Genomic DNA, 19986 nt, shown 5'->3' on the forward strand with positions numbered 1-19986 from the left:
TTTAAGTTTGGATTTAAGTTAGGGTAAGGATACAATCCATTGCGTGGATTTAGATCATGGTGTGGATAAAAGCAATGAAGTGGAAATAAGCCGTAGATGGGACACAATACAAGTCAGCTTGGGAGAGAAGGTTAGATAACAAAAACATTGACCCCGAGTTTAATTTATGAGAAATTGCTTTTATTTTTTAACATCTTGTTTACATTTGCTTTATCAATAATTTTTTTAAATAATTAATAATATTTTGCTTACAAATTCGGGTGTAGAAAAAAAAAGTTTTATGTGACACCCTTTTCCGTGTGAATAGAGCCCTCACAACAGTGTTGCACGATTTGTTTAATTCAATCGTGCAACACTGTAGTGGGGGCTTTATTCATAGGGAAAAGGGTGTCACATAAAACTTTTTTAGTAAGCAAAATTAAGTAAAAATTCAAGGGACACGGGTAAGGGCTATATAAAATTATAGTATAAAATCTAAAAATCCATATGAATTACATATACCCGAAAATGCGTGTGTGTGAAGCACGTAATCAGTAGGAAAACGGGGAACGACTAATTGCCTTGTTAACCCGTACGGCCTGACCCCTACCGGCATGCAGAAGCATCGCTTCAGGGGGGTTATAGGGGAGTTCAGTCTTTCCTTCGTAGTCTATGTGGAAACGTTAAAAAGAGCCATCTAGGCTCTCAAAAGTAGCTGAGCTTAGTAGCTGACACACTCACTAGAGGCGCTTTTTAAAGTTTCGGAAATTTTAAAAATTTTAAATTTTCCAAATCTGCTTAGGGCATGGACTACTCTAATTAAGGACGGGACTCTTCGCCTATCTCGCCGTGTTAAAGCTAGTCGGGTGGGCTATTTTCATGAGAAAATAAATAAAAAATATCAATAAATTCAGTTTTTTTCGCTTATTCTAACTATGTATATAAATCTTAGTGAAATAAACTAATCAATAAGATATTGTAATTTTACTTTCGGCAGTAAGGGTAAAAGTGGGAAACACCGGTGCCCTCTAGCAACAAAGCACCCTAATCTCTTGCCAATATAACCTACAAGGTAAAGGAGAGATAGGCAGCTATTTCAGAGGAATTACCCGAAGGGTTACTGGTCAAAGTTTCGTTTGCAGTATGGTTTACATTGGTATGGTTTTTACATTGGTATGGTTTTTACATGGGCACCCTCAGTTCTCGTAACACTACACAGATGGCTTTTTGCAGTTCTCGTAACACTACACAGATGGCTTTTTGCAGTTATCGTAACACTATATAGATGGATGCACTAGTTTTTGGCAATTATTGATTGCAATCAACAATTTAATTGCATTTCAATGGGAGTAATCGGTAGCTTACAACTTTTTACATCTATTTTGAAAATTTGGCTGCAATCGATTGAGGCGTTTGATCAAACGGAGTTCTTGTTACTTTTTGACAGAATTTCAATAGCTGTTACAGCAGACGATAATACAGAGACATGTGACAGCTGACAGGGATATAAACGTAACGTGACAATCGACTTGAAGCCCGTATGATAAAATAAAATTGATAGTCAAAGTAGTAGTACTGTGTTCTCTGTCGGTTCTAGTTCAAAACGAGTGTTATTATTTCGTAATCACTAACTATAGCGACAATAGCTGTTGGAGTAATATTTTACGATAGAATATAAATAACTGTATGTTATCATTTAAACGCTATCAATCTCCAGTAAAAGAAGTGCTGATAGGTAGTTACTTACATTTAATTTTAACAAGATCCGGTGTGACGTGGGGTGGCGGGGCGAAGCCTCCGCCACACCAAAGTCACGCCTTACCCTTACGCCGCGCCATATCATATTAAGTTTTTTGGAGTTGAATTTTTATTTAATGTTTGGATAGAAACATGCGGAAATATGCTTTTCATCTCTTTCTCGATTTCTGCATATTAAATTTCTCCGGAAACTAAGGGCATAACATTTTTGTTTTAAATATTATTAATTAATCTTAATAATAGGCCTACCTTTATAACAGAATATTATTATTATTCTATAACTATTCTATAGCTCTGCCTTTATAAAACTATACCAATACAGCAATACTATTACTATACCAACTAGTATACCCTTAACATTCCCTTCGGGTACCTTGCGGCGTACGTACGCTGCCTACAGTAGAGATAAGAGAGTGGTCTCTCTTATATACGCAATGGGTATCTGCTTTTAAACTTACAAGAGCTTACGAGGTTTGGTTCCTAGATGGCACCGGTGTTTCCCACTATTTCAATTTTCCAATAAAGAATATCAAAATATCTCTATAAAGATAAATTTTAGGTATAGGAACATTAGGTAATTAAATATTAATTTTCTAATTCCGATTCCGATTCTCCCGAAAAAAAATTTACAGGGCCGACATTGGAAATGCCGAAGAGTCCCGTCCTTAATTAGAGTAGTCCATGCTCTTACTCGGCTTTGTATCGGCAACACTGCTTAAAAAGTAGTTCGTGACTTCGTGTCTTCGTGAGTTTTGTCGGCTGCTATGTTTCCTCTTATGTCTTGTCACTGTTGTCAGTATTTTTTGCTTGCTAGCTACAGCCGTATATACCTGCGTTCTTGTTTACTTCTAAAGATTAACCGAACCGGCTAACCACTATGGCAAATTGAATAAAGATTCATACTTCACAAGCAAGAAAAGTAATTTGTTTCGCTGAAATGGATGAAATCGCTGACAGTTTAGAAGATAGCATTCTTTATGAACTGCTCGTTTTCTCAGAATGGTCACAGGAGCAAGATGTCATTGTAGGTTTATTATGTTCATATTAAATTTTATTTTTCTAACTCACTTTATTATTATTATTTTTTGTTATCTTCAGAATAAAATTGTTGATGAATCTTATTTGAGTTGGAGAAGTATCCTAAAATACTTAAAAAAGAGTTCTGGTGCTTATTATGTTGCTGAGTAAGTAGTTTCTGCTTTCATCCACACATGATAAATGCAGTAAAACTATATAAATTTTCATCTTTGCAGTTGGTTAAACCAGCAACTACCATGGCTGTTCGCGGTTGGTTCTAATGGTAAAGCAGTTGCTATCCTTCAAGATAGTGCTTTGGAAATCCGAACCTCCAGAGATAATTATTCTGTACCAATTGGAAAAAATTTTGTCTCCAAAGATCAATTCCCGCAATGGAGAAAGTTACAGTGGAGCCCCGATGGAACCCTGTTGGCCGTGGCACACAGTAGTGGATCAATTGATGTTTACGACTTGCTGGCAACACATCTGTTTGTCATTCCTCCTCCCAAAGAAACTATTTTGCAAGGCTCCTCAAATGAAGTCCCAGCCAATGTGATAGCAGGGCTGGCATTTGTTGACACCAGAACCAAAAATGCTCACTGGTCGTACGAACTCATATGTTTGGATCACTTTGGCCAACTAAGTGCTTTTTTTGTATCACCTACCCAAGGCTTTAAGGAGAGTCACACGTTTTCGTTTGCGTCACACGTGCCTTATGGTGTAACGGCGTTCTGTGCAGATCAGTCGCGTAATTTATTGGTTTTAGCCTCCCCAGTTATTACGTCGTGTGAGCCTAACAATTCTGGAAACAATCAAGGAGTAACCGGAGCCAAATACGGTTTAACATCATGGAGAATAATTGATGAACTCCCTTTCTACATTCAAGCGCCTATTGAGACAAATCCGTTACCGAATTTATGGTTACAGTCATTAAAGAAGAAACAATATGGAAACACTGTTGTTAAACTAAGTTCTTCGGCGGATGGTTCTTCTCTAGCAGCTATTCATCTTTCCGGAGCTATTTCAGTTTGGTCGATTCCTGCCTTGAATTGTCAACAGTTCTGGCCACTGGATCGCCAGCCGGGCTTTGATGAACTAAATCCTGGGATTCTTCAACTACCCGCTCATCGCCGTGTACGCAGCCCTACTTTCCAAAATCCATTTAAATTCCATCCTGTTGATGTTAATTGGTGGTCAGCAAATTCACTGGTCATAGCCCGTTGCTCAGGAGCCGTTTCTGTGTGCGCTGCAGCGGATCTTCGAAACAAACTTGGCTCTTCGGCAGAATTCTTTGAAGGTTCTCCGCGTATCAGTCCAGCATTTGACAGTACTTTCTTAGGCCTGGAATGTGAAGTGAAAGTAAAGCGGAAACGACTTCAGCCAACTACCGACGATACAGCAGTATCTGATTATGCCGACTATGAATTCGAAGACGATCCGAGCGGAGATGAAGAGAAAACATTCATGGCCCAAAGAGCCGTGCGCTCACTCCTTTATTGGTTTGTCTAATATGACCATTTATTTTACACCTCGTAATAATCTTTTATGTTTTTCGCAGGGTTACGGACAGTGAGCGTTTCCGACCACCCAGGAAACGCCCTAAACTCCTCACAAGGACGTATCGTCTTTTAGGTTTTAAGCGAACAACTCCGGATGAGCTCTACATATGGAAATTAGACGCTGAAGGTTAATTTCCGAGTTTTAAATAAAATTTATCGTTTTAACATTGAATGAGAATCTAAAAGATATATTTTATTTGTGTAGAATATGGCGAAGCCTTGGCCCTGGCTCGAGTATATGGTCTAGATTGCGATCTGGTGTATCAAAGACAATGGAGAAATGCACCTGCTACTATTGCAACCATCCACGATTATCTGAGCAAAGTGACCAAACGCAACTGGGTACTTCGTGAATGTCTAGAACGTGTTCCCAGCGATGTGGATGCAGCCCGCGAACTCCTACTGTATGGATTGAAAAACACTGATCTAGCCGTAGTTGTGGACATAGAGGAAGGAGGTCGTAATAAGCCACCTTGGGGTCCGATTGAGTTCCAAGAAACGGAATCTGAAATGTTGAAAAAAGAAGAAGAGCAAAGAAGAAAGTGGCTGGCACAGATCGATTTTGATAATTTGACAGTGCAGCAAAAAATGCTGATATCAACACGACGTCGTTTGCTACAGTTTCTCGATCGATTGTCCATCTACGAGATGATCTTGGGGGGACCTCATGCCGCAGGGCAGCGCTTTGACCCATCTTTTTTCGAAACTTTTCGGTCTCAAACAGCATTGGAATCGACTGTAGGTTTTGCCCGGCAGGGTGAATGGCAAGCCGTCGCCGTTATGTTCACTTTCAATGGACCCCAAACGCTACCTCACCGATTGGCCGTCTGTTCTTGCTTCCCTGAAACCGTTCCGCCTTTTGAATACCGCTCCGTTTTACCAGAATGTGATGTCGGCGAGGAAGTTTTCTTATGGGAGCAACAGGAACTACGAAAGTCAGATTGGTGTGAATGCCCAGCCGCTCGGATGGCTGTTGATGTGGATCGTCAGTTGGAGATAGAAACCGTTGATCAATTCTACAGTGAAGAAGCCAAACAATTAAAACCTTTCTTCTCTATGGGAATTGTACTAACTACCGACCTTGTTAGTCTATGGTATCGAACACGAGCTGCGGACATCGAAAAACAAAGGTTTGTTTTATTTAATTTTAATAAATACTGATAATATTGATGACAACGTTTGTTATATTTGACAGCATGTTGGTGGAGAACGCGTTGGATTTCATCAAACTTGGCCTAGAAAGAAACGTGCCTCACTTGGAACGCATCCATCATCAGTTATTGACGCTGGAAACACTTGTCTACGACCTCCAGCAAGAACACCTCAACTTGGAAAGGCTCGACGCCATGAGCGAGCTGAGCGTTTGTCAACTAATCATGGGTGGCTGTGATGTTGATTCTTTTTTACCGAAACTTCATCGTTGGTTGATGCCTTATTTACGTCGCCTGGATACTCTACAGCCTGGTCGTATCAAGGAGCTATTACGCGGCCTACTCGTAGTCAGGAGTCAAGAAAATCTGGACTGGGCACTGCAGGTTTGTGCCAATTCGAAGACGGATCAGGCCAGCCCGATTGTCGTCGACGCAAGTTTCTTGATATCGCTAGCTCTGGAATGCATCTACGCCTGCCAGAAGAACGACCAACTTGAAGTGGCCATGAAAATTTACGATTGCTTACCTGAGCGACCAACTGGCTCCAAAGCAGATCCGCTACTAACCCATCTACACGATCAGTTGGATCAGCTCCAATCTCATTTAGAGGCAGCTGACATTCTCGAAAATCACGACGTGGCCATAACACCTGCGACTATATTGGCCAAGCAGAACGATGTGGAGCAGCTTGAACAACTTTTCGTCCGTTTGACCAGGACGGCTTTAAGAAAGGGCGATCCATCGACCGAAAATCGATGGAAAGAATTGTTGGAAGATATGCTGGAGTTGCAGCGTAAAGTCTTCTGTTGTATCAGCCCCCAACTGTGCTACGAAATTCTCGTTGGTAGCTTACTTTCTTCGGCTAAAAAGGAGAACATCGTTTCTGCTGGTTTGATGCTGCAGCTTCATCCAAATATCGATTCCCACACATCACAGAATCACATCAGTTCAACGTCGAAAATTCCATTTGGCCGAAGCAAAGAATTAATTCTCCAAGCAGCTGAAGAGTACATTAATTCTTCTGAAAACCTTTCGGATCCCAGCTTAGACTTAGCGAGCTATTGTCTCAATTTAGTGACAATTGACGACGAAACTATTCAAGAAGAAAAGGTGTTAATTTGTCATTTCTTGTTTTATCAAGTGTGACTTATGTCTTATGATTATTATTTTTTTTTCGCCCTAGGATCTAATTGGCGCTATTCAGCTTCTGTACGATTATGGATTGGATATGCCACCGCTCAAGATAAGGTTGTCGCGAAATCGCCTTTTTCTCATTGATCAAGTTTTGAAACAAGCTAACAAAGCTTACAAGAACTCGTCTAGACTCCTCCGACTTGGACATCTACTCAGAGCTTGCAAAGGAAGTTCGTTAACTAATAATGAAGATCGTCGAAAAGAACTAGAAGGGCATATATATGTCCGAATTGCTGAAACGGCAATCATAAAACAAGATCTTGAAGTAGCTGGCCAAATGTGTGGAAAACTTCGTTTAGCCAATCATGCAGTCGGATGGAAGGTCTGCAGCCAACTAGCCAAGCTTGATGAAGTGACCGATTTGAGTATGAGGATAGAATTCATCTCCTTCTCTTTAGTCTATTGCCCAGCTGAATGCATCGAAGAATTGCTACAATTGCAATGGAAGTTGGAACAAAAACAACTTGAACAGGAATGCAAAAAACAAATTAAAATGTACATGGATTACGAAAACGGCAATGATAATTTCTTGAAGTTGGTGTATCCAAAATCAGTCGAAGACTATCGTCAAGAGATGGATAAAAATAATCAGATTCCAACTACCACAACTACCAGTGGTGGAAGCGTGTCGAAGCAGGTGTTGCAGACAACTGCGGAAACGACAAAGCAATTGGTGAATGTCGTCAAGAGCAGCTTGAAACTAAAAGAAGCTCGGCCAGCAGAAAATGGAGCAAGAAAAACGCCCACCCCTAGAACATCAGAAGATAATAAAGAATGCATCCGTTGGGGCTTATCCGTGTTCTATTGGGACGTCTGGTGCAACAAAAGGATAGAACTTCACGAGAGTCAATTGGGTGCTTCCTATCGGCTTTTTTCTCTGCCCGAGATGGTCAATAGTGAACTTAATCTTCTCATGTGGTCCTGGCGAATGCTGGTGCTGGACAGCCTGGAAAAACCTTACGTCAAAAGCCGTTCAAGAGACGACATATTATCCAAGTTAGCCGAATGTCTATTTCCTTCTGATTGTTTGCTGGCCTTGGGCCATCTATTGGATCTAGAGGCGACCGAAGAAGCATGGGAGCCTTTAACGCGTTTACCCAGCACAGAGATCACTCTGCAGATGGCTGCCTATTATTTCTCTCTACGCATGATGCGTTTCTCTCAGGACGAATCCTTGGGTGCTGATGCCAACATGGTCACCGCCCGTCCGCGCACTCTGATCCATCGTTGCCTGACCCTTCCCGAGACAGGTTTGTCGAAAGATCAGGTTGTGTGCCGCAACCTTCTTAAACGAGCTCTACGACTTCTAGCCGATGTGTCTGAAGCGCAGCAACTACGTCGATTGGACGGAGGAGTCGATATTAATCGATTCACGACGGACGATATCTACAAGCGAGATACAATTGTAGGTCTTGCCATCACAACTGATTCCGGCGTCTATTCAGCAGCCGTACGCTTGGCAGCACATTATGGCGTTTCTGAATGGGAAGTGACATTTTCTCATCTGGCAGCTGTGTTCGCTGAAGAGAAGATTGCTCCAAGCTATATCGTGAAACACATGGACGAATACCGCATACGCGACATCTTATTCAATGACCCACAAACACTCGGGGCGAAGATGGTGGACGTAATCTATCCGAGTATTTCGGGTCGAGATTATGGTCGGCTAGTCCTTTTCTTCCAGTTACTCAATTCGAACCCAACGACTGCTGCATTCACGGAGCCCCCCGCTCCTGTATACGTTCAAATTCTGCGTAAGCTGGAATCGATTAAGGGTGTTGACGTGAAAAAGCTGACGCGATCCGTTCAAGGTTTTGTGCAAGAGATTGAGAGCGTCGCCACTGCGGAAAACGTTGGCAAACTAGCCAAGCTCGCACAACTGATATCGTCTTCGGTCAAAGGAATGTCGCCGGGCGTAAGCCAGGCTACCGTGCATTCAATCTGGATTCGGAAATATTTTTTCGCGTTGGCCGATGAAGGCAAAAGTGTGGCGGTCTCCGATTGGCTTGATCGATTTGAAAGTTGCAAGACTCACGTCACCAAGCTAAATTCAGAAGAGTTCTTAAACCTTGTCGATGGCCTTTGCTTCTCCGATCGTGCCTTGGACTTGCTGACGCTTGATATCCGGACAGAAATTTGTCGTCGATGTCTGAAAATCGCCAAAGAGCGCGGCAAAAGCAAAGCTTCCAGCGACGCTCTAGTCTCGGACGACTACCAGGCCCGCATGGAAAAGTGGGCGGAGCATTTGGAACGTTTGAGGAGTGACGAGTACATCCAGATCCGCACGGAAGTTGTCTCATCAGCAGGAAGTCAATTTTGGAGGGAGTTTGAAAAGAGTCGGGCGGAAGAGACCGCCTTGCATCGGGTGCTGTTACGGATTCTGGTGGAGAGGCAGCCCTTGTCCGTCGTTCGACTACTCATTGGCATTTTCCCGCCGGATTTTGGTTCATCGCCGGAAGACGTTCTTGTTGATGCCATTCGCTACGTCCTGGAATTCCTCCGCCGATCCGTCGAAGTTGACAAAGGCGAACACGAGTTGGCCGGCAAAGATGCAATGCAGGTGTTACTACATCTGTTGACTCAGGTCGGTGAAGTTCTGGATGGCCATGAAGAGACTGGTCTCCTCAGTCGCTTGGATATTGGTGAAATGATGAGCCAGTTTTACGAGGACGACACAATTGACGTTCAGGTCCGCCTCCAACTTATGTTGATGCTGCAAACACTTCCGGTAGACTTTGTCGGTCTATCTGAATCCGGAAGCCGTGTTCAATGGCTCCGCTCTTTGGCACTGATCCAACAGTCTTGGACATCAAACCAAGACGATACAGCTGATCCCCAAAATGTTATCCACCGTCTGAGAGAAGAGGACCTGAGGAGCGTCGAGCAACGCCGAAATATTTTCGATCGGCTCTTGGAGATGAGCCACACCATCGCTCATTTGACGTCGCTGGCCAAGTTGCTCAATTTCTGGCCGCCGTTTGCATCTGAAAGGTGCGTTAATATTCAAGCTACCGCATCGATTTTTCTTCTTTTCCCGTCAGTTTTCCTGGTTTTTGTATAACAATAGATAATCCATATGTTTGGTTCAGATCATCTGCTCACCTGCCCTTTAGCCCTTGACAATAATCTCATGACAGAGTCTTTTTTTTTGGTAAACATTGTTCAGTGATCCGCATTCTACTCCGTGGGTTGTACTTTGGACGGCGATGAGAAAGCTGACGTCCTCCCTGGACGACGCATCCGTATTGGAATCCCTAAAGCTTGCCTTGGAACAGAAACCGCCCTTGTCTGACGAAGTAAGTGAGCAGTCTGTTTTGTTTGTTTTCTTTTTACTATCTCATCTGAAGAGTACGGGGAGGAGCGAGGACCTGGGGGAATCGTTTGGAAAGACTGGTTGAGATGGCCCAGTTTCTGATGTTTGATATCTCCATTTCAGTGCATCCACCTCATTTACCAGACTGTGAGGAGCTTGCCTTCAGACGACGCCAATTCCAACATCCGTCTCCGCCTGCACGTCGCACTCCGGTCTTCTCTGCCGTTTTTGCTGGATGATGTCATAAATTTTGTGGACTCGGCCCAAGAGGTATTACAACATTTTTCAAAATGTAGAATAATGAAGTCGGAGAAGAACGAAAAGAAAGATGTTAAGAATATATGAATAAGGCCCATCCACACAAGTAGCCAATAGATGGTGGCCTCGGTTTTAATTGGCATTATTTCTCACGTTCTACGAAATTCACCGAGTCTCGAAAGCCATCCTTAAGAACTTTTTTTTTCCCGTTGTTCCCCCCGAATATTCTTTTGTGTTATTAAAGTGTGCTGAGTTTACGAATGAGATAGTATAGGAGCGGACGTGCAGACTGGTCTTACGACACCACTCCCCAGGCGCTTCAGGGCAAACAAAAGGCAAACGCGTTAAACAAGCAATTTGTGTGCTCGATCTCCGGAAAGTTGTGCCGTTAGACGGAGGCGTTCACGACGACCAAGCACAACTACGAAATCTGATCCAACAAAGTACAGCTCTCCCCACCCTTCTTCTCCCCGCAACCGCTATTGTCTTTCTTCTTCTTCTCTTTCTCCTTCTCTCATTTCACTATTTGACAAGGGAAGGGAATCTGGCGCAGTCCCGGAGAATGAAGGTATCCAAATTCCAAACGGCCAAACGTCATCTCTTAATGGATGTAAAATAGATGCATCCATACTTCAGAGCCGTTTCCGTCTCTTATTTGCCTGTTCTTTCTCCTTTTTTTCCCATCCTTTTGGGTGTTTTGTTTTATGCTTTTTTTCCCACTGTAAGTCTTTGTCGTGTCTCTTGTACCGTGAAATGAGAGCTCAGCTCACCAGCGGCGTGTTATTTTTTTTGTTTGTTTTTTTTTTCAACTGAAGGACGGAAATCCCCCTGTGAAAGCGGGAAGCGGGAAAAAAATTAAAGGCTCTTGTATTTTTTTGTATTTTTCCCAAGTTTCTTCTCATCCTTCTCGTCTCCTTGTCGTCAGAAGACGTTTTCTCATGTTTTTGGGGACGTTCTCTCTTTCAGAGTTGTAGTAGACAGTTTGACAAAGAGCCACCACCTCATTGTACCTCCTCTGCCATGTTGAGAAATGAACACCTTGTTCACATGTAGTTGGGAAGAGGATCGAATCGATCTTCGTCTGGCGCGTTAACTTGAATTTGTCACGTCTAGTCAAACGTCTGCCGTATCTAAATGCTAAACTTGGCCCTAAATCATTAAGTTCGTTGCCTTGGTTACTAGTACTGTGAACTCGCTGCTGCAATGCAAACTGTGCTTATAATACTTATTGGCCGACGAATGTGCACAGCTAATCCGTATGTCGTCATCAATGTTATTACAAATGAATCCCTAATGAAGGGCACTTGAAGCTCAGCCCTTTTTATATTGTCTGTCATTTTGTGCCTCTTTTCTTTCTGTCCGTTTGCGTCATTTTTTTATTTTTCTTCTTCTTTGCTTTCTTGCAGTTGAACGAGGCGGATTACGACCAAGAGATACTAGATCTTATCCTGGAGCGAGGATTGACGGGACGATTGGCCGGCACCGTGCTTTATGCACCATTGTGCGAAAGACTCTTGTCATCATCGCAGCCAACATCTCGAGTGGAAGACGTCGCCCGGCAGTTGGTCGATCGGAATCGCAGATCTGAGGCCGGACATTTGTTACAATTGACGAACGGACTACCGCGTTACCTGTTGAACCTGTCCACGTCCTTGTATTTCTCGCGCAGGAGATTGTAAGTTTTCTAAAAAAAAACACATCTCCAATCCATCATTATGCGTGACGAATGTTTACCAAAGTCTAGTTGAGTTTCTGCTTATCATTTCGGGGTCTGTTTTTGGAGGAAGAGGAATTAATACAAGTTATTGGTGATCATTTCTTCGGTGTATTATTCCTCTCACAATCCCGACGTATTTATTAATTTCATTGGACCGTGAAAGTTGAGGCGTCGGGGGCGTCGGAGACCATCGATCGAGATTGGTCGATTGTTTGGGCTTGTGTTTCCGTAAGCGAACGTATAGAAGCGTACTATATGTACCAGTCGTTCCATTGTCGTTCTCTCCGAGACTGCTGCTGCTGCTGCTGCTGCTGCCTTGTGCGTTGGTTGTATATTGATTTCATACCGCCAGCTTGGGGTGGGGTGCATCTTTGGTTGCCCTAGCGATTTTCACCTTGAACGAACAAACTAATCCAAAATTGTTTTAGGGATCTATCATATATTTATGTGAGGTAGATATTTGATGCCATGTTTATTGGTTTCGACGGATACCGGTGGGTGGGTGCCGTGTGCAGTGCACGGCACGCTGAGTTTCTCTATAAAGTGTGCTGTGAATATATATAGCCCACTTTTCTAGATTAATATTTCTATATCTAAAGAGAGAGTGAGGCGTCAAAAATTACAGAAATGGATGGAAGAGAATCGGAAGACAGGAAACTCGTCGAGATTTCTGTGTACTGGGCCGCGTAATGTCTGGAACGTGAACGCCGGAGCTGCTGATCTCACGGGATGCTCTTTCTTGAGAATGAAGCGTGGTGAATTTCTAGACCGTCGTCGTCGTCTTCTTCTTCTTGCCAAACAAACACATTTGTTTTCTTTCTTTTTTTTTTATACACAAGCTAATGCATATTGAGACACAAGCGGTGGGTCCGGAAGACAAGAGGATGGAGTATCGATGATATCCACCTCCTTTTTCCCGTTCCATCCGCGTCATCGTCTCCGCCTTTCTCTTATTTTCTTTAAGATGAGGCGACAGCCAGACGAGGGCCGAGTGGGAGAAGGGCGTTAAAAAGTCTTGGAACCAAGCCGGATAGATCTTTTCCTCCCTTTTTCGCCTCCGTCCGTATGTGTTTGAAAAAGAGAGGACCTACTTTTTTAGTCTATCGATTGATGGTGTTTTCAACCTCGTCACTGCCACTATATAACTCTTCCTCCCCCCTCTTTTTCGTCGTATATTTTCAAGTTTTTTGTTTTCGAAGAAATGTCTAACGGGGTACAGTATATATTCATACTACTATACGCAGCTATCTACTTTTTTATATGGGAAATCCGTTAACGGATTACAAACGGAGATGACAGCCAGAGCTTAAACGAAATTTCATTACACTCCGCAGCAGCTCCGTTTTTGCTTTTTGGTGAGCGCGAGGTTGTTTGGGAGTTTTGCGTGGCACGAGGCCCATCACTTTTCATCTCTTTCTCTTTCAATTTCTCATTCTGATTCTAAGTCTATGTGATGGGTCCATTCTTTATATCCGGGAACGTAAGAAACAAAAATAAAGGGGGAGAAAAGGGAGACGGATAACTTCAGTCGGAAGAAGGAAAATATCGAAGCAAAAGAAAAACCGGACGAAAAAAAATAAAAAATTCAGTCAATTGAGTTGATTGAAGTCATGTCGATAGTCATGTCGATTTCAATCGCGGGTATTTTCAGTCTTTTTTCGCTCCATTGATTTTAGAGCTGTAAGAAAAAGAGCGAAGGGGGTGAAGAGGAAATGAGATGGAATGATGACTAGTTTCTCCCTCGTCTAATGTATAAGGAAAGCGATGGATTCCAAAGTTTCTCCGAGTTGAATTGTGCATTGGCCAACGCTGAGAGCGACAGATTGATAGACAGACAGACGGTGGGTCAGCCAAAGCGGGGGGTCTGCCGCATTGTGTCCGCCTATTATGAAGCTCTTCTTTGTGTGTGTGTTGGTCTGGGGGTCGTTGTGTATAAGATCAAGTCGATCGAACCCGTGTATTATATACATTATACAGACTCTCTACATAAGTATAAAGATATATACATCGCCGTTGACTACAACGGCATATTGGGAGGGGGGATATAGATTCGGAACAAAAACGAAACTCTCCGGTAGACTGAAAAGCCATCCTCCTTTTTCCCTCTTTCTCTCTCTCTCTATCCTTTTTCCTTCGAAACCAGTAGCTCTCTCCCCTCTTCAGCCTCTCTCTTTTTCTATTCTCGGTCCTCTCCCCTCTCTCTCTCTCTCACTCTCTTCACTCTCAATCGAATCCATTGCAATCATGAAGCGTCTCATTTTCAATAGTCCAAAAAGTCTAGAACTCGTATCGTTTGATATATAATATTTCTTTTTTCCCTTTGGCTTTCTCCCTCCTCTTCATGCCGAACAAAACGCAATCTGTCGTCTCCCCCATCTTGCGTAGCTTTCCCCATATTCCGGATGGTCGCTTATACGTCATATGTCAAAGTTTTACCAATCGTTTTAAATCGGCCGTGATTTGCCGCTCCTGGAAATGCACTTGCGATCGCGCCTTATTACAGTTGGATTCGGAGAGCACGAAGTTACGTCATTGACACAGTTATATGTCTCGGCTGATGAGGCATTCATCGACTCTAATCACGGGCCAATGGGATTTGTGTTATTCGCATGTTTACGTACTCGACAAAAATAAAATAAAAAAGTCACGTGATGGGATCCAACTATCAGTGAATATCTGTGTTCCAATATCGGGCTCTTCACTTTTCCCTCACTATTGCCGATGACATGGAACTTGACCCCCGCGCCTCAGCAGTCTAGACTAGTAGTTCATTCTGTTTGCCGCAGTTCTGGCATCCGGCCAAGTACGAGCAAACAGCCAAACAATAGGCAGCGGGTTGGTGCTGCGCGTTTCGACAAAGCAAACTAGATGGGCGGGCAAAAAAAAACTGGAACGCATTCAATATCCCGCTCATCGCTGATAACATTATAGACTTTGTGTTTCAAAATCAAACTTCACTGACTCCAGCTCAAATGGCGTGCTTTATCTATAGCCGCTGCTCAAACTGAGCTCATAGAGAGGCCGTCACGGTAGTAATAGCTGTATAGCCTGTAGGTCAGACCGAAACTTGCACGCACCAGCTATACACCATTTTTGTTCCTAATCATTGGCGCTTACAGCGAAATGTATCAAACTCCGATCACTTTCCACTGCGCTTTCACAATTCCATTTGCTCGGAATTATTTTCTTACTTTTTTTTGTTTTTGTCAAGAATTTGATGTCAGCCAGTCCAATTTATTCTTTTAGTCTGTACAAGTTTGCTGCTGGGGTCTTGGTAATAGACTTGACCATTTGTTACTGCAGTATAGTTGCTATTGTTGTTGACGAGACCAACATCTCGCAACATCCTTCATTGTTCCCGTCGTCCTGCTGCTGGTAACGAGGAGACGAAACAAATTCATTTAAGAAAGGGCCGGGCCAACGCAGTTCTAGACTTTCTGGAATGCCCTAAATTCTGTAGTGCCCCGGCGCGTTAATACTTCATGGAAGAGGGCGCACTATTCTAATTGATTGTTCCCACGACCCAAGCGACGCTGTCCCCCCGTGAATTGTGGGTCAACAAGCTGCCGCTTGGAGTTGTCTTGTCCGTCTCTCTCCATGTCTATTTCCAAGAAGTCGAGCGCGGCTGATCATCTAAGCCCCCCGTCTGCAGGCTGGGGAGAGAACAGGAAGTGCGTCGCGGCGCTTGAATGCCAAACAAGATCCGCACAAGTTTCGATTCGTTATTCTTGAATGGAACATTATCATATTTGAAGAAGAGTATATAATAGAATACAGTAGATTTAGCAAGTTAGGCTAGTAAAATCAATAGACACTTTCAATAGTATCGATCCCAGGAGAATACAGCATTTTAGATTTTACAAGTTAAACTTTGTTTCGTAATGTCGCTAACTCATTTCTAACAGTCTTGCTGAAGGTCATAAAATACGCAACAAAGATGCGGACGTATCAATTCCGAAATGCATTACGTAATAAAACTACATCGTATTGGATTTTGAATGCCGCGCCATTTCATTTGTCACCTTTTTCTCTCTAATCTCTCAAAGACTCGAGACCCGACGTACACATATTTATATTATTGATATACATACATATTTTTTAGACGCAATTTGACAGAGTAGTTTAGATATACTACCAAAAGGTTTTTTTTTCTTTTCTGGTGAAATTTGTCTTCCGTCTGAATAGAATATTCATGTTTCATGTTACGATTTCAGATTTTTATGCAGGCCTATAAATATGATTTTCTGTTTTGTGTTCAGGAAGTTGTACACATACATTGTGCGAACACTGTCGTCTATTTTTCCTTTTAGGAGAATTCTCAAGGTGAAATAGGCAGGCGAACTTAACTTTTTCGGCCTATTCTTCGAGCTATTCTTCGCGATACGAAGTTTTGGATAGTTAACTTACGGATCCCAAATGAAGTTGTACAACATCCAACTGAGCGGCCGAATTTGGATTAATCATTAATACTATGTGAATTTTCCTTACCTTTTCCAGCTGATCTTTTTCACGAATTTCAAACGTTAATTAAAGTTAATACATATTGACATCCAGGCTTCTTTATTTTATTTCCCGAATAACGCTCTCATTCAAATTTCTATTATAGGCCAAAGAAATTAAAGGGTGCATTTGCGAATTGAAGTTATTTATAGAATAAGGATAAAAGAAGAGTAAAGAAGAAGAAGAAGAAGAAAGCGAATAGTTTGATCAATCCAAACTTATTACTGTGAGTAGTCTTTTCTTCGGCCTGAAATTGTATGTGCGCAGCGTATACAGCAGTAAATATACTTACAGTAGAATGGAAGATTATATGTAGTCGTCTGTATAGATATTTTACTTTTTCCGGCTATAGTCCTGCTGTAAATAGGGCGCTGGGGGAAAAAAAACGGACGAGAGGGGGATTCCGTCAAGTGCGTGATTGGGAACAAATGTAATGCGTTTCTCAACAGTTGGAACTCTCGCTGCCTTTTAGGCAACCTACTATTCAATAGTCGTCCTTTGATCGCAAAGTCTTCTCTCTCTCTCGGCTGGTCGTAATATTATCTCACAATCTATTTGTTCTTCTTCTATATACACATACGTACTACATCTTTTGACTCAGCTTTATTCTTCCCCCCCACCTTCCTCCCTTTGGTTATTCTCTCTCTCTTCCGTTGGCTGATGTCTCTCTCTATTAATGTCGTGACCAGTCAAAGCTATATAAGGTAATATCCGGTCCAGGAAATCAGATCGTAGGAAAAAACCTCGACAAAGGGAAAGGTACATTTTGGCTCGTTTGTTGTTTTTCACGAGTCGCCGGAGAGTGGGCACAAGTTATGTAACGCGGTACGTCGTCTGGAGAGAAAGGAAACATTTTTCTGTAACGATCGAGATGCTTTACTGTACCCATGTTACCAGCAGCAGAGGGCGATAAACTTTTTGTCTTATATAGGCACAGTTCATCCCCATATAGCTACATCTTTTTTTTTTACATATGGCAGACTATGGCGCAAGTCTCACGTTATTAAATAGCCAAAATAAAAGTGTGCCCCAAAAGAAAAGAAAAGGAGAGAAAATCAAAAAGTTGCCATGTGATTAAAATAAGTGAAAAAAAGTAGGTGTGCATTTCAGATTTTGGCCCAGCAAGTTTAATACACCCACGCGATGAAAGAATCGAAGATTTTCGTCCATAAAAGGCTATACTATAGAGAGAAGTCGAGTCGAATACAACGGCGGGGGAAACAAACGTGGGCGCCGTCGGTCGAGATAACGAGTCTTATATAGTCGCGTCGGACACACAAAGAAAGTCTTGCTGTACTGTAGTGTATACGTCGGCGGACTGCTGCGGGATGAAAGCTCGGCGGCCAGCAAGTTCTATCTTCGACAGTTCCTTCACTCTCCTTCCTTCTATATTCTATAGTCAGTATAGTGTGTATAGTCTAAGCCCCCCACCCCCCTTTTGTTTTTGGCTGCTTTGTTCTCACAGTTTCTCGTGTAGTGCGCAAAGTATATCCAATGCAAATCCCATGATTTGCACCGGATCGGGAGGAATTGCTGAAATATTCAATCTTTTTCGTGCAACACTTGCTCGGCTGCTACTGTATAGACTAGACTAGCTACTACCCTCCCAAGAAGGCACCCGCACGAGAAAATGCACTTAGAATAGACGGAATAGACTGAAACAGTATATGTATATTTCACTATAGCAATGAAGAAAAGTCATGGTGTCCGTGGGTCAAAGATAACGGCCATTTTTGAAAGCGCGGGCCCAACCCAAAGTTGGGCAACCGAAATTTCTATAGAGAAACTTAGACCACTGGTGTACGTGAATTATCGCTAGCTATACTATAGCGGGTTGCGGGGGATAAAAAAAAAAAATACTATAGCGGGTTGAGAGTATAAAAATCGATCGTGTGGTTACCTGCTTATACTTCAAGTTATTTTTAATTGCTTTTAACGTTTGGATTGTAGACATTTTGTATGAATTATATGCGCTAATGGATCAATGTTCGTCATTTTAATTTACCAATTAGAGTCATCTCGCCTTGTGCTATACAAATAAGCAAGCCATCAGCGTCACGGTGACACGACAAAAACAAAACCGTGGAATAACGCTCGTCATTCTCCATAGGGTGTTGACACCAGCTGCGGAGGTTTCCCATTATATCTTGCATTTTAAAATACATCACATTACTTATATAGCAGCAGGTTCGTTGCATTACGCGGGTAGAGAACGTCAGGGCCTTCAAGTAATAATGGCATATAAAATAGCTGAGAAAGGCGCTTGGTGTGCGCCTGCGCTAACCTATTTCACTTGTTTCAAGTCACTTTTCAAAGAGAGGCCCGTGACCGTCCATGTATATAGACGTTGTACGTGACACGGCAGCGGTACCCGCACACACAGAGAGCAACCCATAATCGGATTGAACAGCGACCTAACAACCAGCCGTTTGTGCATTGGTGTTCCTCTCGGCTTCTTCGACTATACTAGTATATAGAGTCAGTCGAAATAAAACCCAAAGCGAACGTATAGAATATTTAAAAAAACAGAAATCTGAACGGGCCAAAGAAATACTTTATTTTATATATGCCGCTGTTGTTGTTGTCCGCTTTGTAAATCCGTCTATCCGAGGTCCCCCCCACACACACAGCAGCAGCAGCTGCGGGAGCGACACGTCAGACTCAGCTGTTTCCTTCACATTTCACGTCCACGCGCGCTTCCCTTTTTTTTTCCTTTTTGATACATGCCGAATAGATCCATTAGTTGTGTGTTTTCTCGGCGTCCAGTCGACATCCCGGGACCTTTTTCCTTGCGCCCGCCGTTTTCCATCTTTTTTCTCTCTCTCTACTCTCCTTTTCTTTTGATGTTGGCAATGTGTGTTGTGCGGCTTGTGCCCTGAGCAAGCATGCACACGTCTTTCATGGTCGAGTTTCTTTCAGCACTCTTCATATATAGGTTTCGCCATGATGCCATTGAAATGTGTTTCTTTTCACATTTCCTCCTATTGGCGAGAGAGCTGAAGAACGAAAGAGTCGTTCGGGCCGTCAGCGTTAAATGACACCGCGCTCGTCCTATATGTACACGCCATCCCATAGCAGGGCAAAAGCCCACAGCAGCCAATGCATTTTGATTTTTATTTGATTTTTTTTTTTCTTCGGAAGAGAGTCTTAGATATTTTCTTCTTCAAAGAACCAAACATTCGCCAACTTCCTTCTTTTGCAGTTAATTGCAGTTTGAGCCATTCGTCGACGTCGGCGAACGACGAATGCAGCAAATGACGAGACGAGAGAGAGAGACCTTCTTGACTTGTGCGTCATTGAAAAAGACGTGATGAAATGGAAGCTCGTCCCATTCTACACACTAAACCCCCCTCAGCTTAAGCCTGCAGAGTTCTCTACGAGGAAGAAATAAGAAAGGAGGAAAAATAAGGAATAAAATAGACTAAAAGCCGCCTCTTCTTCCTCTTCCGTGCGTGATGCATTTCTAGATGTGTGTGCAGCAACGTCCAAGTTTTTCCCACTTTTTCTGTTGGATCCTCTAGAAACTTTCCTTTTTTCGCT

General features: G+C 42.8%; 1 protein-coding gene across 1 annotated transcript; it reads left to right on the forward strand.

Moving 5' to 3' along the window:
• The first annotated feature begins 2418 nt into the window (after positions 1-2418).
• LOC124209858 (neuroblastoma-amplified sequence-like) lies at positions 2419-12044 on the forward strand. Its single transcript, XM_046608080.1, has 10 exons — positions 2419-2761; positions 2836-2921; positions 2991-4253; positions 4313-4440; positions 4519-5443; positions 5509-6574; positions 6648-9649; positions 9825-9954; positions 10095-10241; positions 11636-12044. Exons 1-10 carry the CDS (start codon positions 2675-2677, stop codon positions 11906-11908), a joined length of 7107 nt encoding a protein of 2368 aa, XP_046464036.1. The 5' UTR covers positions 2419-2674; the 3' UTR covers positions 11909-12044.
• Positions 12045-19986: the final 7942 nt, after the last annotated feature.

The sequence above is a fragment of the Daphnia pulex genome, chromosome 12 (assembly GCF_021134715.1).
Source record: "Daphnia pulex isolate KAP4 chromosome 12, ASM2113471v1".
NCBI lineage: Eukaryota > Metazoa > Arthropoda > Branchiopoda > Diplostraca > Daphniidae > Daphnia > Daphnia pulex.

Coding starts and splice junctions, on each gene's coding strand:
- LOC124209858 (XM_046608080.1), top strand. CDS start 2,675: ATGGATGAAATCGCTGACAGTTTAGAAGATAGCATTCTTTATGAACTG. Junction 2,922..2,990: donor GGTGCTTATTATGTTGCTGA/GTAAGTAGTTTC, acceptor TCATCTTTGCAG/TTGGTTAAACCAGCAACTAC. Junction 4,254..4,312: donor GTGCGCTCACTCCTTTATTG/GTTTGTCTAATA, acceptor TGTTTTTCGCAG/GGTTACGGACAGTGAGCGTT.